This window comes from Mangifera indica, chromosome 4 (genome assembly GCF_011075055.1).
Source record: "Mangifera indica cultivar Alphonso chromosome 4, CATAS_Mindica_2.1, whole genome shotgun sequence".
Taxonomy (NCBI): Eukaryota; Viridiplantae; Streptophyta; class Magnoliopsida; order Sapindales; family Anacardiaceae; genus Mangifera; species Mangifera indica.
In genome coordinates, this window is record NC_058140.1 from 20,941,742 (window position 1) to 20,955,357 (window position 13,616).

Consider the following 13,616-nt stretch of genomic DNA (forward strand, 5'->3'; position numbering starts at 1 on the left):
TTGAAAACTTCCAATTAACTCTGGACTCATATGAGATCCATCTCCAAAAAGGAAGCATTTGTTTTTATATGTTGAAAGAATTTATTGTTCAACATTACCAAGCATCTCTCAGACCAATTAAGTTGAGGACGGGGCTTTTCACTATCCATGTTTGAAAACATTGGTGATGCTACATGAAAAAGAAAAATCAAAAGGTTTTAACGAAGAAATTAAAAAGAAAGAAAAACTGAAATTGGATTATTGGCGTTCAACATGTTGATTTCTTTTACTTGCTGGTTTTTTAATTTTGAATCCTAGTCCATCTGTCAACAATTTTGTCCACAAAACCAATGTATGCATCGCTCCAAGGTCTTCTGATGGATAAAATCAGTACAGGAAAAAGAAGACCAGCTGCATAACCTAAGCCAAGAGTCAAGTAAAACCAGTGGTCAATAAATTCATCACCATTGTCATTCTGATCTTCAACACTCCCTCCTGTATCTGATTCCTGATCGGCACTCTACAAGAAGACCAGGGTTCTCAGAATAGGCTGATGCCGAAAAAGTTGTCATTTGCCCCAGTTGGGGAATCAAGCCCGAAAGATTATTGTCTGATAAGTTTAAATAACCCAAAAACGTTAAGGAAGACATGCTGGAAGGAATTGGACCCGAAAGATCATTGCTTGAGAGGTCAAGAGGTACCAGTTGATGCAGACTTGAAATGTTTACAGGAATTTGACCCGTGATGTGGTTTCCTGATAAGTTCAAAACCACCAAGCTTGACAGCTTTGTCAATTCTTCAGGAATTTCTCCAGATAAATTGTTTCCTGAGAGGTCTATGCTGATGACCAGGGAAAGAGTCTTGGTAAATTCTCGAGACTGGCCTTTCATGCTGACAAGCACACTTTCTTCATAGTAGAGGCCTCTGAGTATTCCATAGAGGAGGTACTTGATTGAGTTTTGCTCTTGCTTCATGGCCTGCAGATCTCCCAAAGCTTCCTGGGATGCTGCCTGTTAAATTGTTTTCTGCCAGGTCCAGGACTTGTAGTGAACTTAAATTTGAAAGCTTGGAGGGGATTTCTCTGGAGAATCTATTGGACCGCAACCTAAGAATTCTGAGCTCTGAAAAGTCATCTCCAAGCAACAGTGGAATGTTACCAGAAAAGCTGTTGTCTCCAAGGTCTAAGGTCCCTAAACTTAATAAGTTTTGGAATGATGATGGAAGATTTCCTCTGAGTTCATTATTGCTTAGGCACAGAGATTGAAGCTGCTGTAATTGACCCAAAGATGCTGGAATCTCGCCGAACAAATTGTTCTAACTGAGATCCAGAGCTTTTATGAATGAACAATTCCCTATGCTTGAAGGAACGATTCCAGTAACACTGTTGCTTGATAGATCAATGACCTGAAGAGACATCATTTTTCCAGTAGAAGCCGGAATTTTGCCAGTTAAATTGTTGCCTGATAGAGACAGAAAATTCAAGTTTGGCATGGATTCACTTATGTTTTCTGGGATAGAACCTGAGAAGTGATTGTTGGAGAGGTAAACTAATTCAATCTCCACAACAGGAAGGGGAATGAGTCCTTTAAAAAGGTTGGAGCTAAAATCAACTTCTGCAAAGCGGGCAATATTTAAAGGATTTGGTAGCTGACCTTGTAATTGATTAAAAGAGACATTGACCAATGACAAGTTGCTGGAGATATCCCAAAACCAGTTGGGTATGGCACCTGCAATGCTAGCATTTGAAAAATCTAGAAACATAGCCTCCTTTTGAGTTTGAAGCCAAGTTGGAAACATGGGACCTAAATGACATGATATCAAAATTGCGGACTTGGAATGGTGGAATCCAATTGGAAATGACATTCAAAATGAAGGAGTTGGAGGACAAGTGCAAGATCTTCAATTTACTTAACCTTGAAAAATGCATTTAAGAGATTCTACCATTTAAATTATTTGAAGATACATCTAAGGTATCCAACACGGAAAGAAGTCCAAAACTCTCTGGCAGAGTACCATTTAGTTCATTCTCAGCAAGGCTCAAGCTGGTAAGGTTCTGCAGTTTCCCCAGGGAAGCAGGGATGGGGCCTTGAAGCAAATTATAGCTCAGACCGAGTTCTTCAAGATTTTCAAGTTGACTCAACCATTCAGGCAGTTTGCCACGTAAACAGTTGTTGTTTAATCTCAAGGACACCAAATTAGGAAGAGGACTACTAGAAACACAGCCATTGGCAAACTCAAGGAATTAAGGCAAAGTACCTGTCAAGTTATTACTAGACAAATCAAAATTTTTTAGGTTGCAAAGTTTACCAACGGAACTTGGAAAACCACCCTCAACAGCATTACTGGACAGATCAAAATTTGTGAGAAAAGTCATGTTTCCAATAAAAAAGGGAAGTTTGCCATGTAATTTGGTGGAAGCGAAGTTGAGAAACTGAATCTTTTTTTCCAGCTTCCACTGAGCAACTGAGAGCAGCTTAATGAAAGATTATTGTTCAAGGCAAGATTCAAGTACTGCAGATTAGGTAACTCATCATAGCCTAGTGGAATCCTTCCATAAAAATTACAATTGCTTAAATCCACATGAACAAGACTAGTAATGTTAACAAGCCAGTCAGGGAACTTTGAATTGAATCCATTAAAACCAAGGCCTAAAACAGCAAGTGAAGTCAAATTAATGGGTGAATGGGCCCTGTAAGGCCACAACTTTGAAAATGTAACTCAGTTAAATTTGAAAGCTTGTTCAGGTCCTCATACAATTCAGAACCCACTAATGACAGATCAACATTATTCATAGCAAGATGGTTGAGAGAAACAAGACCATTCATCCATTCTAGACTATCTACCTGTAAACCAAAAAGCTCAGAAAAATCAAGATACTGCAGTCTAGAGAGGTTTCCCAAACTTGAAGGAACAACACCACTAAACCCAGGTTTTGAGCAGTTCAAATACTGCAAATTTTCCAATAATCCCAAAAATTTCGGAACTGGAATGTCATTAAAACTATTTAGACTCACATCTAGATATTGTAGAGACTTAAGTTTTATCAATGAAGGTTTAAGCTCCCCACCTAAATCCCAAGAGCCATACCTGTTCTGCAGGTCAATGGAAACAACAACTCCAGTGCTATTATCACATCCGAATCAGCGCCATTGACAATAGTTTTTTCCTTGCCAAGATGAGAGCTGGTTTGTTGGATCTTCAAGTCCAGATTTAAAATCAATAAGTGCTTCTATCTCATTGTCACCATGACTAGCATTGTTACATGTCCTGGCACAAAAAATGGCAAAAACAAAGCAAAAAACTAAGAACCTCCCCATACTGGGTTCAGAATGCAGGGTTTGGATCAGTTTAAAGCCATGGAATACATGTTATCTGTATATGTAAACTACATTTTCTTGACTTACCAGAGGAAAAAAATGATATATAATCATCATAAGATAAAATAATCTGTTCGCACAACAAAGTTGAAGTTTGGTCAATTATCTGTCCAGACTTGCAGTATTGTTGAATTTTGATAAGGTAATATTTTACTTGAAAATTTTGTTGATCTGATAGACTGTTGAAATCACAGGCCATGGGCATTATTAAACAGGCTGACCGCCATCTTGCCAAGCACGTAGCTCTCATTTTGAGCGTACAAAATTCAGAAAATGAGATCAACAAACCAGTCCAAGTCACCGAATAAATCCAACTCAACAAAAAATGTCCAAAGACCATTACAATTGGTTACTGAGTGGAACTTTTAGCGTGCAGTGAGCGGTTTCAGGTTGGACTTCAATATAAACAATACTGCTTTGTTAACTAATTCTCCCGAACTTTACCAACTTAGCGGACAAACTTGACCAAGTGGTTCCTTGTTAAAATAAAATACTCCCTCCTAAGCCAAAGTTTAAGAGTTCAATTACTATATAATCAATTTTGTTTTAACATCACAAACAATGTAAAATTTACGTACTCAGATTCTCTTGTGAGATTTGTTTAAAAATATGACAAATTGACGCCTTCACCTTAAATACTTTTTTATTTTGTACAATTAAAATTTCAATAATTATTATTTCCATTCACCCTTTATATGTTATTGTTAGAATAACTTTCACCTCTTTCAAAGTGATTATACCACTTTTTTAAGTTTATTTTATTTTATGTGAAAAATAATATGAACTAAAAAGAAACAAGAGGAAAATTCTATCCTCGACACACCGATAGATTTCTTGGATTTATTTGTCTTTTCTTCTTAACCATGAATCATCTGTCAACATTTTTTTTCGGAGCAATCCAAAAAGCTGACTCATCGAGTGTTTAACTAGTCTTATGTTATTATCATTGGGATGTTCATACATATTAAAAATCTTTATTATGCTTTGGGAATCTGACCTGCGACGCCGTACACACTAAACCCAGCAGTAATTGCTATAGATTGTAGATAGTGATCATATATGATTGGAGTTTCTATATTTCTTCCAATAGAATTAAATTGCCTTGAATGCTTGAAGTAGATGACAGTTTAAACAATACCAGGACTAAAGAAAATTGTTTACATGTAAATGTTGAATATGAACAAATTAGAGAGCTTAAAGAGAAAAAAACATGCACGATTTATCTTTGTTTATCCAAAACAAGGTTACATCAGTAGAGTTAATATTATTTCTGCCCTATGAGAATTTTTAAAGTAGTTTTTCATGGGTTAAACTCAAATCGCCTCTGGGTCCAAAGGCATTGCCCCTGTGTCACCCATGACTGCTCACCGGAGAGGGAACCCTGTCCAGTAACCACAATGGCACCCGTGTGCGTCGCACTTCATAGGCAAGTGCTTGCCAATTCCAACATAATATGTTAAACTATTCCATATTGATATAGTATATTCTTTCTCTCCTGGCAAAACAAATATAGATGAAGTTTGAACCAGTTATATTTATTGCTTTCTGTTTAATTTTATCTTAGACAGTGACCTGCGTAAACTACAATAAAATTTACAGGTCTTTTTGTTTATGATTTCTCTCTTGTATGCTTGCTCATATACCCTGTAAATTTAATGACATTGACTGTGGAGAAACTGGTGACTTTTCAATCACACTAATTCTTCCTTATGGCTGCATCCTCATTGTCAATTTTACAGAACATCTACATGCAGACAATCTTTGCATCTCAACTATGCTTCCCAATTTTTAAGGTCTAAATAAGGAGGTTTTCCAGCATTATCTAAAATTATAACTTTGTTTGTTGTCTTATCCGTTGAAACTTGCCCTTTTAACCTTTTTTTTTTTTTTTCAAGAAAGTGGAAGATTCTTGTATATCACAAGAATGGAGATAGTCCTGGCCACGGTTCATGAATTGGCAGTTCACGATTTGAAAAAATAAGGATCTTGAATCGAAACCGTAATAGGACGGTTTATAACCGGTTCGGAACCGATGGTTCCGATTCATGACCCCGGTTCGGAACCGACGGTGTCGATTCGAAACTAATATTAAACCGTCAATTCTAATACATGATCTTGATTTAATTTTAAATTATTAATTACAATAATTGAAAATTAAAAGAAATGCTTTGACTTAATTTTTCAATTAAGCTTCCTATGTATCTTCTTGGGGTTTAGAAGAATCAAAGTCTACGTAGTTCTCTTACCTTTGCATATTTAATAGCTGGTAGTACCCCCTTACCTTATCATTCACCTCCACTTTCTTGAGTATTATTTTCCGTCATCGAACTATCCGTAGTTAAATCAAACGATTCTATAAAATTAATTTTATTACAGAAAGAATTTTCACTACTTGTCATTTTTTGATAATAAATAAAATTAATTATATAAATAAATTATATGATTAATTATGAAAGATAACAAATAAATAATAAATAAAATTAATTATAGAAATAATTTCTATAATTAATTGTGAATTGTATAATAAAAATAGAAATTGGAATTAATAAAAAATTAAAAAAGAATTTAATTAAATTTAAGAGAATTTGATTGAATTGAAAGATTGAGAGAGTATTAAGAATTGAAAGAATAAGAATGAGAGTTTGAAGGATTGAGTGAGAGAGTGGAGAGATTAAAATTTGGGAAATTGAAATTTAAATGGGTATATATATAGAATTTTTTTTTAAATATTAAATAATAGGGGGTGAAATACAATTTTAAAAATTACAGGGGACTGGTCCCTGCAAATTTCTTTTCAAATGTGCAGGGCATCATCCCCTGCACATTTTGCAGTGAACCAATGGTTCCTTATGCAAGGAATCGTTGGTTCTTTACTAAATTTTAAAAAATAAAAAAAATTTAAAATTGTTTGGTTCAGTACAGTAAAACCGCCGGTTTACATGTTGATTCATAAATCGGATGTGAACTGACGGTTTCACGGTTCAAAATTAGATAAACCGGAACCGAACCCCTAAATTCTGGTTCCAGTTCCGGGTTTACCCGTTTTGGTTCTGGTTTAGTACAGGCCGGTTTTGGTTAGGTTCACGGGCCAAACCGGCCCGTGGCCAGGTCTAAATGGAGACCACTAATTGGACTACATATTATGGTGCATGGCCTCTTATTGATCAGAACTTGAGAGTGCAACCGAAGGAAATATCTTCAGTTAAACGAATTAGTAGTGCTGTCAATCATCTCCTTACTGATAGTGATCCTTCTTCCTGAAGGGAATGCCTATTGCTTAGAGTCTGACAGGAGAGCTCTGGTCGACTTCCAAGGTGACCTTGATGATCCCAAGGACTGGCTTGCTTCATGGAAAGGAGAAAATTGTTGTCAGTGGAGTGGAATAACTTGTAACAACAAAACTGGAGTTGTCATTGGAATTGATCTTGGTAATCCGAATCCATCATCTTTCAAGTGGAGGTTAGGTGGGAAAATAAGACCATCCTTGACAAAGCTCAAGTCATTGAGTCATTTCAGTGGCATCTCAATTCCAAAGTTCGTGGAGTCTGTAAAGAATTTGAGATATCTAAATTTATCAAATGCTGGTTTTAGTGGTGCAATTCCTCCAAATCTCGGAAACCTCTCTAGCCTGCAGTATCTTGATCTCTCCTCTGACTATTCAGTTTCTTCTGACAGTCTTGACTGGCTGAGTGGTGTTCAGTCACTAAAATATTTACAAATGAACGGGACTAACCTATCAAACGTGGGATCAGATTGGATTGTGCCCCTAAACAAGCTTCCATCTTTATCTGAGTTGCATCTGCCGTTTTGTGGCCTTTCCAGTTTCCTTGCAAACTGTTCAATTCCATATAAAAACTTGTTCAATTTGCAAACTGAATGCTTCCCCTTACCCCAGACACCTGGTGGAAGTGACATGTAAATTTCTTCATCAAGGTCACCGTGGAGAAAGGCATTATGAACATTTAGCTGATGTAAAGCCCAATTCTTTGCAGAAGCAACAGCTAAAAGGCATCTAATTGTGGTCATTTTTGCCACTGGAGCAAAAGTTTCATGGAAATCTACTCTTCCTTGTTACATACATGTAACCTTTTGCAACGAGTTGTGTCTTATACTAATCAATAGAACTATCAGATTGGTATTTAATCTTGAAGACCCATTTGCAACCAATGGGTGATTTATGAGAAGGCAGATCAACAATGCTCCAAGTATTGTTTTTATTTAAAGCCTGTAGTTCAGCATCAATGGTTGCTCTCCAGTTTAGATATTTAACAACTTGAGAGTAAGTTTTAGGTTCAACAACTTAGGTTAAATTCGAAACAAATGAAAGATATGAAGAAGATAAATTATGGTAAGACAAAAAATTAGAAATAGGATACTGCATAACTGATCGCGACGATAACAATGGAGGTGACTGAGTGTAAGCATTGAAACACTGATAATTCTTTAGATAAGTTGGTTGGCGTTGAATTCTTTGTGGTCAAGGTGAGGTTGCACGAGATGTGGGGGAATGAAAAAGCTTATTGGAATTTTTCTATAAGGTGATTAGGGAAGCCCTCTAATAAAATAAGATTATTAACATTAAAACGGGCATCTTGTGATGGTGTGAAAGAATTATGTGGCAAATCAATTATTGGTAACAAGAGAACTTGGTTCGGTTGGTTTGAGCTAGCTGTAGTGTGAAAGGGAACAAGATTTTCATGAAAAATAACATCCCAACTAACCAAATATTGATTTTTATCAAGGTTATATAAACGATATCCTCTTTGGGTTAAAGGATAACCAACAAAAATGCATTTCTTTGCTCAACTACCAAACTTATCTCTAGAGAAAGGTAAAGTAGTAGCATAACAAAGACTACCATTTACAAATCCAAGCTTGTTCTTGGCCCTTTAAAGCAGTTGTCATGGCTTGATTCCAAGAGGGATAATTATTTATCACCAGTCAAAAGGGTTGTGACAAGAGGCATTAATAAGGACTTGAAGATATTACAATCAAATAAATCATTATCCTAATCCTATGAGATTACAAGATAAAAGTCAAGAGATTACAATTATGTTATCAAAATTGCTCTAAGAAGAATGAATTTTTATTAATTATACAAAGAAAGAAAGATATTTATACATGTATTATTCAAGCTCTATACTTACTAACTAAATCAAGGAAATCATCATCCTAATCCTATGGGATTGATTACAAGCTAAAATCAAGATATTACAATCAAATAAATCATTATCCTAATCCTATGAGATTACAAGATAAAGTCAAGAGATTACAATTATGTTATGTATAAGGAAAATGAATCAAACCTTTACAAGGAAAGCAAATATATGGAATCAGGAAGTATTTATTTTCTAGTCTTGACACATTACTATTTGATATTCTGCTTTCTTTAGGCACTAAGTTTGTTCGAATACTAACACTTTCAAACATGCCCACCATCGTGTCGTGTCTAAATTGACAATCCATTAATTAAAAATGAATTGAATTGTTATCTTCAACACAAAATTTGTGCATGACGTTTTAAATAAATAAATAAATTAGCAAAAGAAATAATGGATTGTCTTTGAATTCAGCTGCAAATTTTTACGGTGAGTAATACTATATATACAGACAAACAAACAAACAAATTTTCCATTAAGGTAGATCTGTTAAATGTAATGAACTTCCGTTTTGTATATAAGGAAGCCAAAAGTCATGTTAAAGCATTATTTTCCCTTCAATAAAAATCAAAATATCTTCAACTGCATTCTCTCTGTCTTAATTCTTCTACACCTTCTCTTAGTTTTCTTGTTTCAAAAAACTCTAACCGGTAGTCCAGATTTCCGATCAGAGGTCAAACTCCAGTTTGGCGGAAGATCGATATAGAAAAATAATAATGAGTGGAGAAGGAAAGGTGGTTTGTGTAACAGGTGGTTCAGGCTACATAGCATCTTGGTTAGTGAAGCTACTACTTGAACGAGGTTACGCTGTCAAAGCCACTGTTCGAGACCCAAGTAAGACTTCATCTGTCACTCTCTCTCACTTCAACTGGTTTTTCCTTATTTGGGTTTTCTTTTTGAGAATAACAGGTCGTGAGGAGTCGAATTATCGCTTTCTTTATCAAAAATAATTAAATTTTGCTTTTATTCCAAAAGGGGCTAAATTAGGAGTCAAACTTTAGATTTTACTATTTAAACTAAAATAAAATAACCAATCTTAATCATTTTTATTCAATATTTTTAATTAAAAAAATAAAAGATTGGTTAAAAAAGGAGTGAGTTTAATCTTTTTAATTAAAAAATTAGTTAAATTAATAAAAAAATATTATTTTTTATTTAAATTTGTATTTGTAACCCTTAACTTAAAATGATCTCAATTTTTCAGTTGTTAGGGTACATTTAAAGGTGGCAATGAACTAGGTAAGACTAGCTTCAGCTTAGTTTATTGGGCCCATAGGTTAGATTGAGTTCTCATTATCAATCTCATTAATGTAGGATCTAAAATATAATTTGGTTAAATATTTTATTTTGTTTAACTTTTATTTATAGTACATAAAAAAATCGAGTAATTGTATTTTTTTAGATATGAGACGTTTACACATATACTTTTACACTTTGCAAAGAGTTCCACATCTAAAAAAATAAAATTTTTCACTTCCTTCACCTATTATAAATAAAGGTTAAGCAACATGTTCAATCAAACTAAAATTTTGATTATCTCATACATTTGAGATTGATTCAAAGAACTCAAATCCTTTTTCTTAGTTTTTATTTTTATAAATATCTATATTATAATTATCAATTAATTATATTATAATTTTTAAAAGTATTATAAATAGTAACAGGCTGCCTCATGTGCCTAACCTAGGCCCATGGGCTAAGTACGATATGCGATAGTATTTTATTAGACCTTATTTTCGAGTTTTAGACCAAACCGGATTGATGTGCACATTACATATGATATTACTCTATCATTGGTCAGCAGTATAATTGACGGCTTTGGTCTTAAAATAGAATGTTCTTTCAGTTAAGTTGTCCTACTTTTATGTGTCATAGATGATCCCAAAATAAAACATTTAAGTGAATTTGATGGAGCTGAAGAAAGACTTCAATTGTTCAAGGCAAACTTGTTAGAAGAAGGATCTTTTGATTCTGCTGTTGATGGCTGTGTAGGTGTTTTCCACACAGCATCCCCATCAATTCTCTCAGCCAGAGACCCTCAGGTTTATATATTCTTACGTACTTCTTTTCCTTCCCTGATTTCTACATTCATTTCTGGTCATACATCAAAATAAGTAGTTCCGAATTCAAGATTTCCATTGTCACTCAGGTCTGCTACATCTGTTTGTGTCCTAAGGGAGGATCTGAACCTAGTTGACTCAGTTCAAATGAGTTGATTTTGAATTGAAGCTCCAGTTAGGCTTGAGATCAACTCAAATGAAACTGTTTACCCCATTGATGATATTGTTCACCTGTTGATAGTCCTCCAATAGCACTGGATATCAACTCAAACTCGAACACAAGTTCAAGTTGGGCATCATGGTTTCAATCCAAGCTTGCTACTCAGATCAAATCCACCCCTGTGTTTGACTCCATGATTCTTTGTTAACTGGTATGATCAAGTTTTATCTCTCAATTTTCAGGCAGAAATAATTGATCCTGCTGTGAAGGGAACACTTAATGTTCTTAGTTCATGTGCAAAAGTGCAGTCTGTCAAGAGAGTCGTCATAACATCTTCAATGACTGCAGTTGCATTTAATGGAAATCCTCTGACCCCTGATGTAGTGGTTGATGAAACTTGGTTCTCAGATCCAGCTTTTTGCAAGGAGTCAAAGGTGTGTAAAAATGCTTTCATTGCTTTATACCTATATCTTTCACACAATATTTACTTTTAACCTGAATATTTTTCATTTTAACCTTGTTTTTTAGTTTCTTACAGTCAAATTAGCTTTAGTGAACTCGTGCGATACAATTTGAAACTGGTGCTTGAAGCGATTTCAAGCCCAGGGATCAAAGTGATTTTGGCTTTTGAAAGTTCAAGGGGGAGCTTGAACTAAACTGAGCGGAATACTCGAAAACCAAGTGGGAATTTTTTTCAGATTTGTAAATGAGTTTCTCTCTTACAGAAAGTGAGAAATTACTTTGTGTTTAATTTCTACTTATTGTAGACACTGAGCTTGCTTGGTGGTGAATTTGATTTTTACTGAATTAGGTCTTACGGATGTAGCCTAAGTGCCCAAATAATGATTTCACTATATAAAGATAAACAGATATTATAGTACACTCATGGACTTCACATTAGTGAACTGATGCAAACTGTATTCAGTCTCAACCCAAATTCAATTCAAAGAGAATTATCACAATTTTCTCAAGAGATGCACCTTTCGGAATTCATGTTTGCTCATCTTTCTTTCCAGTACTGGTATCATCCTTCCAAGACCTTAGCAGAAAAAGCTGCCTGGGAATTTGCAAAAGAGAATGGAATTGACTTGGTGACATTGCATCCAGGATTGGTGATTGGTCCCTTGTTGCAGTCAACTGTCAATGTCTCTATACAGATCGTTCTGGACATCATAAATGGTAATCTTTTTCTACTGAACTTATAATTTTCACCACTGTTCACACCAATTTTTTGGATGCAGGAACACAATCATATCCTGGCCCTTACAGACTCGTTGATGTTAGAGATGTTGCGTATGCACATATTCAAGCTTTTGAGGTTTCCACAGCCAGTGGTAGATATTTGCTGGTTGGGAAAGTTACACATTTCAGTGAGGTTCTGAAGCTGTTGCATGAAATTTACCCCACTTTTCATCTTCCTGAAAAGTAAGTTTCAGTGGTATTACTATCTTCTTACTGGGAGTTTTTTTTTTTTTCAAAATTTGAGATTATTAAACAGGAAACTTGCATCATGGTAGATTTGGAGATGTGAAGTATGAACCAACATAACAGATCTCTAAAGAGAGAGCAAAGAGTTTGGGCATAAACTATATCCCTGTGGAGGTGAGTCTTAGGGACACTGTTGAATGCTTCAAGGAGAAAGATCTCCTTAATCTCTAAGATGCTGCTCATTGCTGACTGGAAATGATGCAAAACATTGCAAGAAGGTTTTTGATTGTCTTCAAAACTTCATATGTACACACCTATGTGAAATTAAACTACTTACTAAGATTATGTATCTAATAATCAGCATTAATTTGTGTACTTATACTGACCTTGTTAGTAATTGTTATTGCACTTGGTTATATTGTTACTTATTCCTCTTTTTATAGTAAATTTTGTAATTGATCTTAAAAAGATTATAATGCTTATCACACAGATTGAAAAATAATAAATTTATCATATGTCAAATATGACATCGCTTATTATACATCATCTAGTTTTAAGTATTCAATTCAGTATTCAAATAATATGATTATATATCATTTTATCTTTAATTGAAAACACTTTGACATTGTTGATTATACATCTCTAAACATTTTACATGATAAAGAGAGTATAAATGACTTGAGTTTAAGTTGACTCAATTTTCAAAGTTAATTTATTTTTAATCAAATTTTAATTTTAATTTATCAATCTCGAATCAATTTTAAACTAATTTTTTTTAATTCAAATTGATAATTTTGTTGTGTCTTAATAAAAAGACAAAAAGACACGTTGAGAAGCCCAATGTGAAAGGTTTTTTTTTTTTTTAATGAAACTTGAAGGACAAAAGACAATGTTTCAAATTTAAACATAAAACATTTTCAATGTAAAAAGAAGAAAGATTAGCAAAATTGGGAGAATGCTAAAACTTTTAATAATGACATGATTTCAATTTTTTGAATTTGGGTATGGTCATGGGATAAGAGATCATATTATAATTGTTTTTAACTTTTTAATCAACGAATTATCTAAATTTTTTGAAAAAGAAACATGATGATAATCTCTGATTATCCTTTATCCTTTATCCTATAATCATTTTAAGCTTGCCACTGCTCTCCTAGCCTTGATTTCACAATTATTAACTCACTGAAATCAGAACTCTCTCTAAAAATTCTCTAACAGTAGAGTAAGTTGTACTCCTATTTCATTTTAATTTTGCTTATGCTTACTTTGTCCTATCTTAGATGGGTTCTTCGCATTATTTTTAGACCCCGAACTGGATATTGAATCTGGTCAAAAATCAGTTTGTGAGTCAAAATTTTAAACTGGTTTTAGTCATATCTATGTCAGCATAACATGTTCTATCCGTAATTCCATCTGGAGTTGGCATCAGTTTCCAATCGAATATAAAATAGAT

At 34.2% G+C, this 13,616-nt stretch overlaps 1 protein-coding gene and 1 pseudogene across 2 annotated transcripts; one reads left to right on the forward strand and one right to left on the reverse strand.

Moving 5' to 3' along the window:
* Positions 1 to 106: 106 nt before the first annotated feature.
* Positions 107 to 3,670, reverse strand: LOC123213645 (annotated as a pseudogene).
* A 5,372-nt stretch (positions 3,671 to 9,042) lies between these two features.
* Positions 9,043 to 12,591, forward strand: LOC123214092 (phenylacetaldehyde reductase-like). 2 transcript variants are annotated; one of them, XM_044633813.1, is made up of 6 exons: positions 9,043 to 9,349; positions 10,391 to 10,557; positions 10,978 to 11,169; positions 11,752 to 11,914; positions 11,977 to 12,160; positions 12,234 to 12,591. In XM_044633813.1, the coding sequence occupies exons 1-6, from the start codon at positions 9,232 to 9,234 to the stop codon at positions 12,250 to 12,252; spliced, it is 843 nt and encodes a 280-aa protein (XP_044489748.1). In that variant the 5' UTR covers positions 9,043 to 9,231; the 3' UTR covers positions 12,253 to 12,591. The 2 variants fall into 2 exon arrangements, with proteins under 2 accessions (XP_044489748.1, XP_044489746.1); XM_044633811.1 differs by having other exon boundaries at positions 9,050 to 9,349; positions 12,253 to 12,591.
* The last annotated feature ends 1,025 nt before the right edge of the window (positions 12,592 to 13,616 follow it).

Bases quoted from the DNA above. Each gene is read 5' to 3' on its own strand.
- LOC123214092 (XM_044633811.1), top strand. From the start codon at position 9,232: ATGAGTGGAGAAGGAAAGGTGGTTTGTGTAACAGGTGGTTCAGGCTAC. The intron at 9,350-10,390 runs GTAAGACTTCAT...TATGTGTCATAG, and splicing joins AGCCACTGTTCGAGACCCAA to ATGATCCCAAAATAAAACAT. The intron at 12,161-12,252 runs GTAAGTTTCAGT...GCATCATGGTAG, and splicing joins ACTTTTCATCTTCCTGAAAA to ATTTGGAGATGTGAAGTATG.